General features: G+C 41.1%; 1 protein-coding gene across 1 annotated transcript; it reads left to right on the top strand.

Moving 5' to 3' along the window:
* The first annotated feature begins 10,499 nt into the window (after positions 1 to 10,499).
* APOH (apolipoprotein H) lies at positions 10,500 to 15,780 on the top strand. The gene is made up of 8 exons (XM_015880169.3): positions 10,500 to 10,595; positions 10,741 to 10,917; positions 11,252 to 11,348; positions 12,461 to 12,537; positions 13,122 to 13,310; positions 13,873 to 14,052; positions 14,480 to 14,677; positions 15,388 to 15,780. Exons 1-8 carry the CDS (start codon positions 10,532 to 10,534, stop codon positions 15,453 to 15,455), a joined length of 1,050 nt encoding a protein of 349 aa, XP_015735655.1. The 5' UTR covers positions 10,500 to 10,531; the 3' UTR covers positions 15,456 to 15,780.
* Positions 15,781 to 16,521: the final 741 nt, after the last annotated feature.

The raw sequence follows: 16,521 nt of genomic DNA, 5'->3' as shown, positions 1-16,521 counted from the left end.
ATGAAGGGATGCCATGTCCCACTCACCAGATGCTTTTAGCATATGCATCCCAACATCAGCTTTTAACAGCCTGGACATCCAATTTCCTCTGCCTGCAGGTCCTGCGGGTGCTACAGGAACTCACACTTCCTCTGTGAATTGCTGGAGGAAAGCAGTCTGCCAGTCTGAGCACACACAGCACCATCAGCAGCCCCAGTTTTGCCCTTCTGCTTCGGGTAGCACTGCAGTTTGTTTCTGAGTCAGGCCATCTGGCCAAGGAGTCAGCACTGTCGTCTGTGTTCAGGCATATAAGTGGTTATTAAATCAGAGCAGATTCAGATTTTCCAACTCCAAATCGGTTTATAGAGTCACCTGATAAGAAATTGACTCATGTATGAATATTCCTCCACTGGAAGGTCCCATTGCATGATGTGTCTGTGAAGATGATTGCTGTAACAAACTCAGCTCCTCCAGGGCTGTATCTGTATCAATATCATCCCAGGTCTGTAAGTGTCCCAAAGAAAGGTCCTGGATTGTTCTGTTCTGATATATGCACTCTGCATCAGATCAGCTCATAGCCAAAGGCAAAGAGAACACCTTCATCACACGCAGTTGTTTCTCTCTTTTATTATTTCCTGCTTCTTAGAAGTATGCAACTGAAGAAGGAATCACTTCCTGCTATAGACCTATACGGAAGTTCACAGCCCCATTTCTCCTTATATTTCAAAACAAATTACAATCACTTCCTCTTGTAGAGAGCCATCAGTATGAGCAGCAAGATTCCTGTCCGGAAGGATGAATTCATTGCAAACTTGTCTAAAAACTATTTCCTTCATCCAATCTTATCTTTCAAAGGAATTTTCAGTCAGTTTATGAGACATTTGTTCCAGCAGTTATTGTGGAATAATGGTTTGCCATAACAAATTTAAACCCAGCACCAGTTTCCACTAATATTCAGGATTCTGTCAAAATCCAAAGCCGGCTTTTCCTGTTATTTTTTCTCCATACAACACAATCTTTGCTTCTCTCTTTGAAATCATCTACAGTTTAGTTTTGAGGCTCCCATTCTCAAATCAGTAGCTGTTAATCAGGACACCATACCCACTACTGCTACAGGTTTTCCAGCTCCTGTTAGGCGTTCAGCAGCAGCATTGTTTCTTACTCTTATGCAGACACTTTGGCAACAGTGTACCGTACATGTTTCCAAGACTTAGAAAAAGGTAGGATGTGGCAGAGTAAATACATGTGTGAGCCTTCTTCTGTCTCCTGCTAGAGCTGTGCAGGGAGGCAGGAGTATGTTTATACAACCACAGAATCAGGTTGGAAACGAGCACTGAGAGCATCCTGTCCAACCACTGACCCATCCCCACTGTGCCTGCTTTGCATCTTCCTGTACCAGCACTGGTATCTTGGAGTCTTTCTGTATCTATGTATTCAAGGTCTGTTTAATTCAGTGTCTTTCTGTACTTGCTCAGATTCTCTTTTCTGCCTTTCCTCCCTGAAGTTCATGATACTGCAGTTTAGGAAACACTGGATCTGTAGACAGAGTTTATTATCAAATTGTTCCATGTGACAGCTTGTTCACTAATGTGAAAGCTTGAGTGTGTGTACTGAAGCAGTCAGAAAGAAGGCTGAGTGTAGGAAAACAGTCTTACAAGAGATGGAATTTCACAGAAAAAATTACTGCCAAAGAATTTGGGACAAAAAGAAAATGGCATTTGATAATACATGGTCATTTGCAAGGGATGAAATTTCAACTCACCGATACACACCGATTAGGAAAATCCTGCTTTCCTTTGTTGCATGTGTATGGTGCCATTATTTCAATCTACAGTTCACTGAAAGTGGTGCAGTGCCCACAGAGAGCTGTGAGTTATCCCTGCTGCACACCATAGGGCTAGAAATAAAAGGCTGGTGATATATGGAATGCTGAGGGTAAAATAGATCTTCATTTTTCATATCAATGTTCTCATCAGAACACTGAGTGACAACCAGTTGTTTTCCTTTCTCACACCTCAGGCGCATTAGGAGCACGCTGAAATATCTCCTACCTTTGGAGCTGAATCAGAGCTTGATGCTGCTACACACTGAAATGTGATGGTGGTCCTTTGGGGCACTTCATGTTTTTTTGTCTCTTTCTAGATTGTATAAATACACATTTCTGCCTCAGCTGGATTGTTTGTTATCACCGTTGTTTTGCAGTTTGTCCTTCCCACCAGCAATCTCTCTGCAAAATTGTCAGCATCGCTTCCAAAAAGTAATTCCCATTCTTTTTGAATGCATCAGAACAATCCTCTTGTGTAGGCAAATTTCGGTCCTTAACCATACACATGAAAAAAAAAAAAAAAGAAAAAAAAAAGAAAAAAAAAAGGCAGAAAGGCTCAGACTTGGAAACACAAATAAAGCACTCAAAGCACGTTGAAAAGAACAACCCTCTCTTGTGCCAGCCAAACAAGAGCGCCTCTATTATTGTGTTTAGAGAAACATGGCACACAGGTTCAAAGGAAACAAAGTAGGTGGTTCTTGTGATAGACAATGGGCCCCTGGAATCCTTGCCCAGCAGAACCAAGCACGAGGATTGGCACTGATGCAGGAGGCTGCCACGCGCATGGGGGTGGGCAAATATCTTTGGAAAAGAAGGTCAGGTGTTGTTAACCACAGGCCAGGAGCCTCCACAGAGTGAAAGCAGTCAGCTGCCAGATGATGAAATGTCATCCTCAATCTCTACTTCTTTTTTTTTTCCAGTTGTTTTGGTGCAAAATGTTAACTGTATATGCGGGGTTTAAATGAACGGGTTAAAGGAGCTCTGGTAGCTTGTGTAAATACAGTGCTTTGAACAGTAAAATCTGTCCATCAGAAACATGGAGAAGAGCGGTGCCTACACTGAAGCCTTTCTGTGATCTGTTGTTATTCTGGCTGTGCTTTCTGACCCTAAACCAGGACAAGCAACTTATTCTGTACTGCTGGCGTGCTGCAAAGCATCTGCTTTGGGTACGGACTGGCACATCTACACAATGTCAGGGCAACAGCTACAGCTTCTTTGTGTTGTTTGTGGGCCGCATGGTGTCATCTCACTGACACCAAAGCAAAAGAGAAATATCCCATTATTTCAATGTGAACAGCAAAGTGCAGTGTATCTTCCTCAGAATTCAAACAAATATTCTATTGGAAGGGACGATAATTTTGTACAAGCAAGCTTATTTCACCAAGCAAATATGAGACGTAAACAGACACTACACATTGTGCTTCAAATCATTACTTCTGACAGCTGAGCATCACTTATCACAGGTGTAAGAAACAGAGACTTACATGTCACAGTTGGTTTATTCTAGAGAATGACTGTGAGAGGAAAACAAAACCTATCAGCTGGAGTATACAGGATATGCCCTTCTTTGTGTGCCACCATTATGTTATGACACGTTGACAGGGAGAAAGCTGAATGCTGTTTCCAATGGCAAGATTTCCAATTGTTCCAGGTCCGGCTGCGCTCTGCACAAGTGTTTACACTTCTGGAAACACTAATAATGGAAATGACAGGAGTCTGGCTGGGCAAACACAGCTTTAAAATATTTGTTTAATTTAGAGGAACTGAAAAGAGAAAAGCCTGGTGCACAAAGCAAGCTGACATTCATTTAAGAAGGAAAAAATTCAAATACCAAAGTGTCAGTTGAGTGAAAAATGAAGTGTGGGAAACCTCTCTGTCTTGAAGACACAGTGAGAAGAAGGGCTCTGGGAGTGCTCAGTGTTCATTTGATTCCCCACTGGAATTTTCGTTTTCCAAAACAAACAAACAAAAAGCCCAACAGGAACTGTCCTTTAAAGACAGCAGAGTCTATTTTTGGTCTTTTAATCCAGTATTGTGGATTAAAGACTGAAAAGATTAGCAGCCTAATACATATCATAACAGGGGAACATCTCTTTAGGTTGCATTAAGTAAGTCCCATGTTACCATTCAGTTCCACAAGGCGTGGTGACCTTAATAACTCAGAGCTGCTGCTTGCAAGAATACAAACAGCTACAGATGTTCTTCCAGTGTGAACTGCATTCAAAAATAGCTTTGTTCCAGAAAATATCATTTTAAAACCAAACGCCCGCAGTGCTGCTAAGGAAGAAGAATGACAGGACATCCCTCGCCCGGGTGCCAGGGGATTTTGTTCCAGCCATACTCTCATGTTGATGAGATAGGAGCTGGGTAGGCAGCTCCCTTCAGAAAGGCTTGGAGCCAACTTGAACAGTGGGCTAATCTTATTGAACTTGACTACTTTGATGTCCATGCAAAAATAAAATGATCCCCTTGTTACTGAATGCATGCTTAGATAATACGGGGTGGGAAACACGAGGCTATTTCCAGAAATACAGATAGCAATGAAATAAATGGGAGTAGCAAAGATGTACATGTGCTGAGTATTTTCAACTTGTATTAGAAATATTAAGCACTTCATAGACTTGCCCTTTCCAAAGCATTCGTACATCTCATTTCAGAACTTCAGTTTATGAGAATGTCACTGGTCTCAGCACTGGCCACGTTGGAACATCTGCAATTCCATTTCATTGCCAAAATGTTGACAATGTCTTTGTGTCTTCATGTGCGATGAGTAGAGAAAGAAAACTGACCTTTGTTATATAATTTAACCATAAAAAACACCTAACAGCATTAGAATCCATGTTTCCAGAGATACATATGCATGTGGAGATTGGTAACGTGTCCTTCTGTAACTGAAATAGGTAGCTACATTTTCCAAAGAACCCAATATGACAAAAACTTACTTGAATAAGGCGAGCACTTTGGAAAGCATGACCTCCATTTAGTTGTCCAAATAGAATTTAAGCCCTTCTGAAAATCTGATTCCAGTTATCGATACCGGCCCCTTCAAAACCTGCTTCCTCTTAGAGACGCTGTGCCCTGGATTTATTGCTGGAGATGGGAGGCTGTCACAAACTGAAATTAGTTTATTGATATCTTCGTACTGTCTAATGGTCCATACAATAAAAGCGCCGTGCTGTTTGGTACGAGATCAGTCTGTGAACAGGATCCAGACGCAGGATAATGAGATGTCAGGAGCAGCAGACACAGAGCACATCAAGGAGCTGAAACAGCCGCAGGAGTTTTGTGCGGAACATCCAGCACAGGGCAAACTGATCTTCCCTATCACATTAGCACTAACCTCACTTCAGTTTATATATTCAAGAAAACTTCAAATTCAGCTTCTACAGGTCGATGGCCTTAACCTGGATCCAATGTTTTATGAAATTTCCAGTTCTGAGATTTTTCAGTTTTTTCAGACAACATCGAAGTGGGAAAATTCTCTTTTTGGAGTAAATCTGCTAAAAGAACCAGATTAAAAACATACGAGGAAATATTACAGTCAATTATTTGTGTTGACTAACAAAAATTTGGCACAAATTTCTAGTCTTGTTACGTTGTTAGTTCCATATCACTTGATTCAAGTTAGGCATAAAAACAGTGATGAAATCCCCTATGAACTCCCCCATGAAGCACTGAGGAGCCCCAGACTGCCTTGTGAGGGTTTGGGCTTTGGCTGTAAGAGAGACCAGTACCCACCTTTTGATTACATCGTACACAGCACAGGAGTAGAATAGCAAAGAAGATGAATTTGTTCATCTGGAACACTCTGGAATTCTTCCCAGAAAGAATTTCACAGATCATATCCATGGGTTAATAGAGATCAGAGGATCTCTCTAGATTGAAGCTGCTGATTTATTTGGCAATAGCAGCGGAAGCCTCTGACACTGCCAAAGCTCATTGATTCTCGGCTGCTCTGAGACACACGCACTTTTAAATGAAGTTTTTTATGTGGATGAATACATCTAACAACTCCTTAATTATTGATCCCCTTATCTGTCATTTGGATAACCGAAGAACGGCAGTAAGTAAATCTGGCGTTAGCTGGGCTTTCTGATAGTACAGTGGTGATGTGCCAAGGGAGGCAGAGGCAGCATGAAAGTGCTCTCATTTACCCATAGAAGTCCTCATCAGAGCAATGGAGTCACTCTGGAATGGAAGCTTGCGAGTATTGCTCCATTGGATTGCAAAGTGGTGAAATGTTAATGGTGTTCCTGATGTACTGGAAGCACAAAGTGCCTCCCTGCTGCACTGTGCTTCTCTGGGAGAACCCGTGTGAGATCCTGGCTGGGGCTGAACTCTCCCCAACTTGTAAACAATATGACAACCTGAGGCAGTACATTTCTATAATGAAGCTCTCATAGAAATCCGACTTCATGGAAAGCAGAAGATTAATGATGAAAGAAATCTAGAAAACGTATTTTCAGGCTTTGTGAGAGAAAATACTGGGTTTGATATGAGCTGGGTAAGTACCCTGCCTTCTCCAATCTCCGCATTAACCTGGCTGGCCACTGCAGAGTCATACTCTGATGGAGAACAATTTGCCCCCAAGTCTTCATATTTCAACATTCCTGATATATAGCACAGGATTATTTTAAAGAGAAAACTCAGAAAAAATAATCAGAGGAACAGACTGTTTTACAATATTTGTGTTGCAGTACAACTGTGAGAGATTCTCGGGATTTTCTGTGCAGGAAATGAGAAGGCGGAGAGGAGGAAGTGGCTTTAAAATACTCTCTGGTTTTACACAATGTGAGTTGAATGTATGTGAAAAATGGAACATCTCTGTGCAATGGCACAGACCTGCTCAGACCTGGGGAACTGCTCCTGTCAGCTCACCAGCAGCTCAGGTTAATACAGGAATGGGTATTCTCATACCACACCTCCTGTAAAGTGCTGGATGCTTAAAGAGACCTGAGGACTGAAATGATAACTTTTGCACTAACTTCTGTTACTGAAATCAAAGTGCCATTTAACCCTAAATTATGTGACTATTTTCAAAAGTTACACAGGTGTTGTTTACTTTTGATGTCAGCAAGACGTCCTTCCAGGTCAGTGTAAATTACCACGTGTTTACTTTCAGCAGGTAGGGAACATCGACTGGAAAACTAATTCAGGGCAGATGGATCTTGGCTTTTGGTTGGCTGAATATTTTGCTAAGCATGAATACATAAAGCTAAATTATCTACACAGCTCTATATTAAATATTAAATGGAACCACTATTTAGGAAATAGCCTCAGCTTGGCCAGAACTAAAGGCAATTATTTTTCTTTAAGGCTGGAAATGATGCAGTTTACCTTCTTACATTTGTTATCTCTTCAGTGCTATGGAGCACTCCAATATCGGATGTATCGAGTGGAGGTGATAAAACTGTTTGTGCAGAGCATAAATGAACTTTGAACAAATATTAATAGAACTATCACAGCAATACGAAGGGCAATGATTGGACCTGCAACTTAACACCTGCTCCCATAGAGGAGCATGGAGTCAGCCGTGAACCATCTGACCGTCATCTCCTCATATCCAGAGAGAGCAGCAGGCACACACACCTACAAACCCAGTGATGGATGCGTGAAACAAAAGGAACAACAAGAAATAAGCTGGAATCTGAGTGTCTCCTCTTTGTAGGATAAAGATGATGTTGGTCCAAGCACAGATCCAAACCCAGCTTTCATGCCAGAGAGAGAGGACCTCACTAAGGGGATGCTGGCACAAAATGAGAACTGCATTCAATCTCTTTAATATTTTATCTCGGTGTCCTTAAGCAATACATTCTGTGTGATTCGAGAAACATCTGCATTTTGAACTGACTGGGCTATATCACACATTTTATGGTTGAAGAACACTCCTTGGGAATGGTGGCTGACATGACCCAACATATCACCTAAAAGGACAGACTGCCAGCAAGCCCGTGGCAGCAGCAGAGGTGTGACAAATCCTATGAGATCATGAAAACGATAGCATCAGTTGGAGGAGCAGGTGGAGAGATTAAAGGAAAGTCTGGCTCATTAGCTGGGGAGAAGTTACTTTGGTGACCTGACCTCCAGTCTGTCTTGTTCCTGCAAACTTTCTGCAAAATATCTCTTGGAGAGACCATTTCTGCCTGAAAGTCTTTGTCCAGCCGCTTATTATCCTGTGTCCCAATTACCACAGTGTATCTCCTCTTGTCTTGACAGCTCCAGTTGACCCCTGGTATCAAGCAAGAATGCTGCTATATAGGCTGGTTTTCATCATTTTTCTTTTAGTAACCCTCCATTTTTTCTCCCAGTTTTTATTTTTTGTTTTAAACTCTTTCATGTTTCCATTTCCACTTTTATGGCTTTGCTGACTTATCCTCTCCCCATCTTTTATTCATTAATGAAACTACTCTGCTCAGTGAGTGACGCTGGGCTCCATCATTAGATTGCTATCTTTTCAAACACACACTCTTGATCTCTGCTTTGCTGCCCTTCGTATTTCTGCCCAGGCAGCACAGCTTCTGCAAAGTTCATTCACACCCCTCCTACATACTCTTCTTTTTGGTTGTGCTAGCACAAAAACGGGTAACAGGATGCTGTGACATTGATACTGTGCATATTGTGCTAGCCAATATCATCTCAGCGTGTCTTTATACTACTCTGCCCGCAGACAGCATTTCTTCCCTTAGAATATAATACTATTTGTGGTAGAGAACATCAGTCTGCTTTGCATTTATATGGCCACTAACAAAAAGTTTTGCTTTATACCAGGCTTATAGGAGCTCTAGTAATAAATAACACATGGATGTGATGAGAAGTCAAATGATATAAACAGTTGCATATTATCACCAAATATAGAGAGAACAAGAATGGTTTATTCATGCTCTGCTGAGGTGAATCCCTCCCGTGCAGCTATGGAAGAAGGCAGAGTTATTGGCAACATGCATCCTGATGACTCGTATTTCAGAAAAGAATGTCTTCCAAATAAATCACAATACTGGTAGTCACTGTGCAGTTGCATGGAACTCATCCTTCAGTACTTCTCTTTCAGTTTCATACGCAATTATTCAAAGCTTTATTTCCAGTTTTAGAAGTCGTGAAGTTACTGCACACAATGGTTGTTTAAGCGACGTGCAAAGGTCACTGTGTGCTTTATGCAGCCCAATTTCTGTTATATGACTTCTCAAAGTAGCATAGGAAACTTCAGTTGGAGTTTACAGGTGTGTGGCACATGTACTTTGGTACATTCTGCCATCTGCTGAGCACAGTGAGAACTGCTCACATAGCATCGAAATTGATTAAATCGCGTCCCTCTATTCCTGTACTATTTTAAACACAGACATGCAAGCGAAAGAGTAAGCAGGTCTGAGGAAGGACAAAAGCCAAATGCAAGAAAGTTCAGCACAGCACAGCAGTGTGTTGGGAAGGGTGAAAAATCTGTAGAGAAAGAAAAGGAAGAAGTAGACTGGGACAAAAGGAGAAATAAGCTGATATGAAAACAGAAAATCAGGCCTATAGTTTTGGTTGATTTAGAGGTTGTACTTTGCCCTTTGGCACTGTGTATTTGGTAAACATTTTGAGCAAGCCATCCACGTATTTTTATTTCTGATAAGACCAGCATGTTCCTAATTGTTTAATGTTGTGGCTAAAGTCTGTGTTGCAAATGCAGAAAGAGAAAGTGTATGAAGCAAAAATAAACAAAGTATTTAAGATCACAGCAGGAAGGATCTGACATAACCTAGCTTCTTGTCTGAGCTCCCAGTGTCCCTCACTCCCCCTCACAGGCTGTGAGTCAGCAGGCAAGGAGGATACTGAGATTAGAAACAGCAAACTGGGGAACAATGATTACACAAATGTTATTTTGGTTGCACTTGAGATGTTCCTGCAATTAAAATCTGCTAAATTAGGAAAAATGCACTGATCGGAGCATCAGTTGATGGTTTTGACTTGATGACCCCAAGTGGCAGAGTCAGAACAAGTTTCTATGCCACCCAAAAACACGATTCGAATCTGAGTTCCTTGTCACAAATTAAGCACAATCCAGACCCAGTCTTTCACTTTTCCTGCAGTGCTGGCACTGTGAATCATGAGAGAAGTAGTAAAGCAATGGCCAACTAGTTATCTGCTAATTGAAAGATGATGACTGGCAACATGAATCAGACAGAACAGGCCCATGGAGCCTGTTTTTACAGGCCAGATCATCATCCAGCACAAACGACCATTAAGCTGGTGTTATCACAGGAGGCCTACGACAACACCAGTGTCACACCAATACGAGTCACTTTGATTCTGTGATTCTGTGACTTTGCTTTTAATTTTTTTCTATAACTCTTTCATATATGGAAGAGTACAAGCTCAAGTGAGAAACAAAAGCTTCTCCATGACACTTCTATTCTTTGATCCAACCATCCTCAGCCTCTACAGATGCTGAGAAGATAATATTGTTTTCTCAAAACCATCACTCCCTGCAGGAGATGCTCTGCAGAACCAACCGGAGAGGAGACATTTTCAGTAGAGGCTGTTTGAATCCCTGCATTATGTGCAAGCACAACATGTGATGGTTGTATCATCCTTTATTCCAGCAACACAAGGACCCTTTTATCTTCTGTTTACTTGGGTGGGAATAAATACAAAGAGTTAATATGTAACCATCCTTTTATGGATGCCTTTATTTTTAAGGGGGGGACCACTGGCCTGAGAGTCACTGGGGAAGCTGGTGGGCTGGCAGCAATGTACTCCCTGGCCCTGCTCCTGTGTGCGGCTGCTCTGACCCACTCTGCTCTTGGAGCAAAAGGTAAGTGCCTTCCACATCCTAACAGCAAGTCCTAACCTGGAGCGTAACTGAGGAAACCCAGAGAAAGAGAATTGCTTGTAATAGAGAAACCTGAATATCTCAAGCTTTCTGCTTTGCTTTTTGTATATTTTCTCCTCTCTTCCAGTCTGTCCCAAGCCACCAGAAGTGCTGTTTGCCACAATCGATGTGGTCAAAAATGAGTATAACGTGGGTGAGGAAATTGAATACACCTGCAGGCCGGGGTTTGTCCCCAACAACGGCCAGAGGAAGTACATCTGCCAGCCCAATGGCAGGTGGCCTCTCAACACGCTCTTATGCCTACGTAAGTAAGGGCTCATCTCAGTGTTGCTTATACTACAAATGACATACACTGGTCGACAATATCTGCCTATCAATCGCTATTCATTTTCATCATTTAATTGCATTACAGCTGTTTTCCTCTGACAATCAACTGCAAAAAAACATTTTCATCACAAAAACTTTGAAACTAGCATTGCTGTGTTCTGATAGAAATGTAAAACAGGTTATGAAATGTAGTCCACAGAAGTGGAAAAACATGGAAAGCACTCAGGTCCCTTTAAGAACAACCTGTTTCCACTATGTTAGCTTCATGCCTTGTGAAATAATACTATCCTTTTTTAAACTTTGATTAACAGCAAAGAGATGTCCCAACCCTGGCCCCTTGCAGCATGGAACAGTTGATTCTAGAGATTTCCACTACCGGAGTTCTTTAAGTTTTTCATGTGATCCAGGGTAAGCACTCAGTACAAAAATCTAAACCACAGCACTATGTTGTACTATTGCATCCTGCAGCACTGCAAGCCAAGGAGCTTCGGAAATCCCACACTAAAATCCACCTGCACTTCAGGGACTTAAAAATGGCATATCTGGGGTCCTTCTCTGTTTAGCTCTGACTATTGTATCCTGGGGCTTTGCTACTCCAAAGCAATGTCTTGCAGACCTGAAAACCATGAAAGTAGCAGAAATTTTATGCAAAGATTCATTCCAGATCACTTCCCCTTGCTTTTAAAATCCTCTTATTACATCATGAGATGAAATCCTACAGCACACAAAGGATAATCTCCATCTGAGTCATCGTGCTGTCAGGATCTGGAGGCTGAAAAATTTGTTTCCGTGTCTTTCTAAGCTCAGAAAATGAAAACATGAGGTTAATCCTAATTTAGTCCCTGGAGCAAATGCACTTTTACTGAAGGCTGCCTCCTGGTTTAGAAATGAGGATGCATTTAAAGAAACATAGTTAACTTAAATGCAGAGATATTTGATGGCAGCATGCAGTCACTCTGAGCAAGTGATTAATAAACAGTGCTTACCTAGGAAGATCCTAGGTGAACTGTAGGACGAAGTTCAATGAAGAGTACTAAAACCTCAGTTAACTCCATCTTCTGCAAAACAGACAAGAGAAGGAATAAATTAATCCACCTATGATATCAAATGTAGCAATGGGACTTGTATTGATTTGATTTCACTAACAATAACTTACTAGGATGCAGTTATGTGATACAGATATGATAGATACAAAATATCCCCAATATTAATCAGTTATAGGAATTATTGTAACATTAAAATAGAATATAGAGTTGAAGGGGAAATGCCTTGTTGTATCAAGCATTCTTTCTGGCAATTTGTAATACCTGGATATTAACACATTTTCATGTTTGAGTCTAAACTTCGCTTCAGGTTAGTAAGTGCTTGAATTAGAGAAGGATTCTCTACTATTTCTCAACAACTGGAATGTTGTTAAATCTGCATGTGGGCAATGGAAATCTTCACAAAGAACAAACTGATTTCTCTCAATACAAAAAGGTTCATTAAGCTTTCTGATAACCAGATCTTTTTGTTTACAGTTACACCCTTGTTGGGTCAAGGACGAGCCAATGCATGTCAGATGGCAAGTGGAGTGGAATCCCCCCACAGTGTCAACGTATGTGCTCAGATACCCCAAAACTACTGCATCCTTATTGTTATTATGGAAGGGCTCCTTTACATCACTCAAAATTACATATACTCTTCTTCAGAAGCCTCCCATTTCAGTGTTCTAAAAAAGATTAGGATCAATCAAGAAGTAGTTTCTTTATTTAGTTTTAGAAATGTGGATTCTCATTATAGAGAAATACACTTTAAAGACCTATGAAAGGCCAGGATCAGGGATGCAATTTACAGCTGAGGGGAAGTTGTTCATCCCTTTAAATTCATCTTCCCTGTGTATAAAAAAAGAGGATAGCAACATAATTTACAGCTTCTATCCATGTTTTTGCTATGATCTGTCCTGTATAGTTTTATGGAAAAAACACGATACTGCATAACATAGTATAAATAACATAGCAAAAATCATGAATTACACGTGGAAAAGCTCCTGAGACTTTTAACCTGATCTTTTATGTTTTGGTAGCTATACTTCCATAAGGCACTGTGTGGGTTACTTTAGCTATAAGCAAGTTGCTCCTGTGATAGCAGCAACAATTCAGTTGTTAAGCTTTTCTTTCTAAGAATGCTGTATTTTTCCAGCTGTGACCTGTGCACCTCCCTCACTTCCTGAATTTGGAGTCCTTTCTTACCGTCTCTTAAAGCCTGGGAACGTTTCTTACTTCATGGACACAATTGCATTTGAATGTGTACCACCTCTGGCTCTTATTGGAAATGAGACAGCAACCTGCCAGGCCGATGGCACCTGGAGCAGCATTCCGGAGTGCAGGGGTGGGTAACTGACTTTCAGCACCAGTGAAACATAACCCTAAAATTGTATGTGTCAACATATAAGAACAACTATTTCACAGGGGAAAAAGAGGATATTATTTGCAAACATACGGCACACTCATTCTGAAAGTCAGAATCATGAATGCAAGGTGATCACTGACAGCGTCTGCAAGACTGCACACAAATGGGGTTGACAAAATATTTGCTGCAGGTATGAAGGTTGTGCAAACAAGGCTGCGAAACAGCAACCAGCGTGGAGGCAGCCTGGCTGCCCAAGTGTGGGGACACCTCTCTGCTAAATGCTGGCATTCATCTCAGAGGCAGACAACCTCGTCCTTAGGTTAGAGAATCTCACAGTGAAATGATACCACATTTTGGGTATAACCACAGCAGATGTATTTAAATTCTTTATTTATTTAATATTTCCCCTGACTGTTCTCCCATTCAAGATGCTGAAATGAACCAACGTCACAATTTTACATGCATTTTTGAAGTACATACTGCATCCTTTAGAACTGAAGCGGTGACAAAGCTTTGTTTCTCTTTTGTTGCTGTTCTGCAGCTGTCACTTGTCCTGCTCCAACTGGAATAGAAAATGGGTTCTTAAATTTTGCTGTTCGTAGAACATATCACTACAACGAAAGTGTCAGCTTCAGCTGCCAGTCCAGATACGTGCTGGAGGGACCTAAGCACTCCCGATGTGAGAAGACAGGGAACTGGTCCACAAAGCCATCCTGCAAAGGTACACATATAGAAACTAATTTGACTCCATTTTCCTAAAAGAGTACCGCTGACAAGTAAATTGAAGCTGTGATTTCAAGGCCCTGATAATCTGACCTGCAGCATTCAATGTTCTATACAGTGATGTATTGGAATTGACTCCAATAATCAGACACCAAAATGTATTATATCTGAATATTTCCAGTCATCTTCCTATTTAATATAGTTAGGAATTTCACTGGGGATAAACTTTCACTGGAATTTTTTGCTCCTGTTTACAGGGTTGCAAAGTTCTTCAGTACCATAATATCAGCAGAAGTATTGCATGTGTTTGGGCCACAGCACTTTTCATTCTCTAATACTAATTTCTCATGGGATCTATTTGAATCATGTTTCAAAGCAGAGCTTTAACCATCCTTACGTGTTGCTTATAATTGGATTGTTTACAGAGCCATGTAAAATTCCAGTAAAGAAAGCTGTAGTCTTATACGAAGGGGAGAAGAAACGAGTTCAGAGTGATCTTAAGGAAGGCATCATGCATGGTGAAACTATATCCTTCTACTGCAAGAATAAAGAGAAATCCTGCGCCTACACTGTGCCTGTTCAGTGTGTGGACGGCAATCTCACTCTCCCTTTCTGCTTTAAAGGTAAGAGCTGGGTTAGTTTTACCACAGCTGCCTGTCTGTGTCATTGAGGCAATGTCCCAGTTCATCTTCAAGCTGTATTTGACCAGCTGATTCACCTGTCTTGTGCTAAAGTTCTTTGGCATTTAGGAAGAAATCCTTCTCCAGCTCCCAAGAGGTGTTAATTAGAGGTCTAGCCCAACCAAAGGGCCAGAGGTGAAGTGTTGTGGGATTTCATAAATCCTTGAGTCAACTTCTAGAGCTTAGGCCCTGCCTCAGCCCAGCTCACTGCTGCTCTGCTGAACTGCCCCCATATTACTCTGACTGCTTCTGATGTTGGGTCAAGAGTTAAAAAGCAGCTGACAGCCATCGTGATGCTGGAGGAACTGGTTCACAGGCACTCTGTTATTTAGAGTAAATAAAGCGATGTAATAGCAAAGTTGATCAGCAAGAAGAAGTGCTTTGCACCTGTTTTGTCAATATTCTTCGCAAGTGTTTTTTCACTCCTAGGTGAAGGAAGGAACACTGAATACCTGTGGTGAAAACCTCCTTGTGTTTGGTTTGCCTTCAGGTGGACGTCACTTAGCTCAGAAATTAAAATAGTGAATTTCTCCCAGCAGTTTACACCAAGAAAAATTCACTCCTTATCCAGCAGAGCCCTTGAGATGCATCGTTTTCAGCCACTGAACACTGTGGGATTTTAACTCAAGGTCTTAACCTCTTGTTTTCAACAGAGCGTGGCTTCTTTTCAAGTCTTGTTAAGACGGACCCATCAGACATGAAACCGTGTGAAGATTTGTAATGAGTCAAAGAAGCAAAGCAGTACTGAATGTCTAACAGAGACAGATATGTGGCTACACAGGACAACTTAAGACCTCTGAGTGTAAATTCCAGGCAAACATGGGATGCTCTGAGTACGCAGTCTCTGCTCTTTTCCCTGCTGCTGTTATCCCAGCCTCCTTCACAAGCTGTGGCACATTGTTTCAGCCATTAACTTCCATTTTCTTTCCTCTGCCTACCTCAGTGTCCCCGCTACACTACTTCTCTTTCAATATTTCCAGCTTTTATGTCATCATAAATGATCTTCTCAATAGCAAACCCGTCAGAATAAAGTAACTTTTGACCAACGGCGTGTTCTGATTTAGTATCACCTAGACATCAATCAAACCCTTTAGCTCTTATCTGATTTATAGAAGGCCTTCCTTATGAGAAATTAGCTGGGTTGTGATTCCATTTCCTCTCTCCTGTGATAAGGAGCCAACCTTTAATTATAGATGGACAGAAGTTCATCAGCCTGGGATTGTCCAGAATTCAGGCAAGCAAAAAGATGGAGCTTTCCAAACTGTGTTTAGTGACCAAGTGTCCAAACGCCACTGAAAAACCAACGGCGTCAGATAAAGGATCCTTCTATACTTCAAAAATATTGATGAAATTAATAAAACTGTTTCCATTTTCCTGACTTTAACTTTACAAGAAACTGCTGTTTAAAACAGCAGTTAATGTTTAATCTTGTTTAAATATTATGCAATGTAGCCGGTTCCCTTTTAAAGAAAGAGAACTGTGCACCATTGAGCAATAATAATGATTTCTGGTCAGTAAGCAGATTTGAAGTGATCTGTAATTTTCATTTCATTATAAGAGGGCCACTGCTGTGATTGAGTCTATATAACCTTGTGCTTATGTCTGTATTTCTACTCAGAAAATACTTAAAATTTCAACTTACTACTAATGATGGAGGAATATTTGTTGCACTCTTACAATAACTGATAGTGAAGCGCATGTGATTCTCTATTCTACTCTGTGATAAGACAGAGAAGTAAGTTACACAACAAGCAACCTACCTTAGAACTTTGTGAAAGATCCATTTA

This window comes from Coturnix japonica, chromosome 23 (genome assembly GCF_054131305.1).
Source record: "Coturnix japonica strain WE chromosome 23, WE-NBRP24, whole genome shotgun sequence".
Taxonomy (NCBI): Eukaryota; Metazoa; Chordata; class Aves; order Galliformes; family Phasianidae; genus Coturnix; species Coturnix japonica.
Note: the sequence above shows the minus strand (reverse complement) of the source record. Positions and strands in the feature narration are given on the sequence as shown.